This window comes from Pteropus vampyrus, unplaced genomic scaffold (assembly GCF_000151845.1).
Source record: "Pteropus vampyrus isolate Shadow unplaced genomic scaffold, Pvam_2.0 Scaffold632, whole genome shotgun sequence".
Lineage (NCBI taxonomy): Eukaryota > Metazoa > Chordata > Mammalia > Chiroptera > Pteropodidae > Pteropus > Pteropus vampyrus.
Window position 1 is genome coordinate 341,710 of NW_011889413.1, and position 1,524 is coordinate 343,233.

The 1,524-nt window shown below is 67.4% G+C and overlaps 1 protein-coding gene across 1 annotated transcript in view; it reads right to left on the bottom strand.

The window, feature by feature from the left end:
- Positions 1-10: 10 nt before the first annotated feature.
- Positions 11-1,524, bottom strand: part of COL6A2 (collagen type VI alpha 2 chain) — a 14,664-nt gene continuing 13,150 nt past the window's right edge. The window contains exon 13 of the mRNA XM_023525813.1: positions 11-1,218. Coding sequence (XP_023381581.1) covers positions 801-1,218 — 418 coding nt within the window. The 3' untranslated portion in view covers positions 11-800. The remainder of the gene's footprint in view (positions 1,219-1,524) is intronic.

Genomic DNA, 1,524 nt, shown 5'->3' on the forward strand with positions numbered 1-1,524 from the left:
TGAGGGGACTGGTTTTGGGGGAGTCCTCAGCAAGGGGTGACCCGGCCCAGAGGCCAGAGCCTAAGCTGGGAGAGTTGGGGTGTTCTGGAGGCCCTGCTGTTCCCCTTCTTTCCCTCTGCTGACCCCACCTGTGGTGGGGAGACGGTGCAGCAGGCGGGGGGATGAGACTCTGACCCCGGAGCCGGGAGGGGCGCCGACCAGAGCGGTGGCCGCAGCCCAAGCCTGGGACGGGGGCTCGTCTGAATTCGGCCTCCAGGGGAGCAGGCCCTGGGCAGCCTTCAGGGGGTGCTCCTCGCTCCCCGAGGGAGTGGGGTCTCTGGTCCCTCCGCAGGTCTGGGCTGGTGGCTTCGGCAGGCGGCTCTGGCTTGATGGGCGTCTCTTACGCCCTCCAACATGTGAGACAGCTCAGCAAGGGTAGTGCAGTTGGCTGGGCACCGTCCCCCAAAGATGCCCACGCCGGATTCTGGAGCCTGCGAATGCGGCCTTTGCAGATGGGACCAGATTACAGACTTTGAGACGAGAGACTGTCCCGGGTGATCCCAGGCCCCAAATGCCACTTGTGCCCTCGTCGGGGAGACGGAGGCGGTCAGGCTGTGGAGTGGGTTACGGTGACCATGCGGGTGGCCAGCAACGGGAGAGGCAGGAACGACCCTCCCTGGACACCTGGACGTTGGCATCTGGCCCCAGACTGAGGGATTCCTGGCATCCTAAGCCCATGCCGGGCGGGCGACCTAGGGAGCTGACGGCCCAGAGGGCTCGGCGCTGGCTTCTCTGAGTGGGAGCGTGGGCGGCCCAGGGCGTCAGCAGAGCGCCAGCGCGGTCTCGGGGTCACCCACGATGTCCCTGTGCACCAGCTTAAAGGTGTCAATGAACAGCTCCATCCAGTCCTGCCGCTCGCCTCCCGTGGCGAACTTGGCCCGCTCGGCGGTGTAGACCAGCACGGCCACCAGCCTGGAGTAGGCGGCCGGGTCCTGCGTGAGCTCCGTGGCGTTGAGCAGCTGCTGGATCATGGGGATGGTGGTGGGGAAGGAGGCGCCTGGGCCCTGCTCCCTGGGCAGGAAGCTGACCGGGGGCTCGTCGCCAGGCCGCGGCCCATCTGCGGAGCACCCAGAGAAGGCCTTAGGGACACGGTGGCGTGAGCAGGCCTCCAGCCGCCCTCCTCGGCCTCTGTCCTCCAGATGAGCGGGGACCGAAGCAGCTATGGGACGGGCTCCGAGGGGTCAGTGAGGTGATGGGAGGCCACCGCCCCACGCTCGGCATGGCCCCGGGGGGCAGAAGGATACGTGGGCCTCAGGGCGGCAGCAGAGCATGTGGCCCAGGGGAAGGAAGCGGGGTGCTCTCTGGCCCCCAGGGTTCCGAGGACTGCAAGGCTGTCGGCTCCAAAGGCCATACTGAGCCTTGGCCGGACACTAGCAGGGCTGCCTGTGAGGCCTGGAGGCCATGCCCTGGACCCCAGCACCCCATTTGTAGTCCCAAAATGCCAGGAAGGAGGCCCAGCCCAGCAGGCTGGGGTCCCAGCATGTC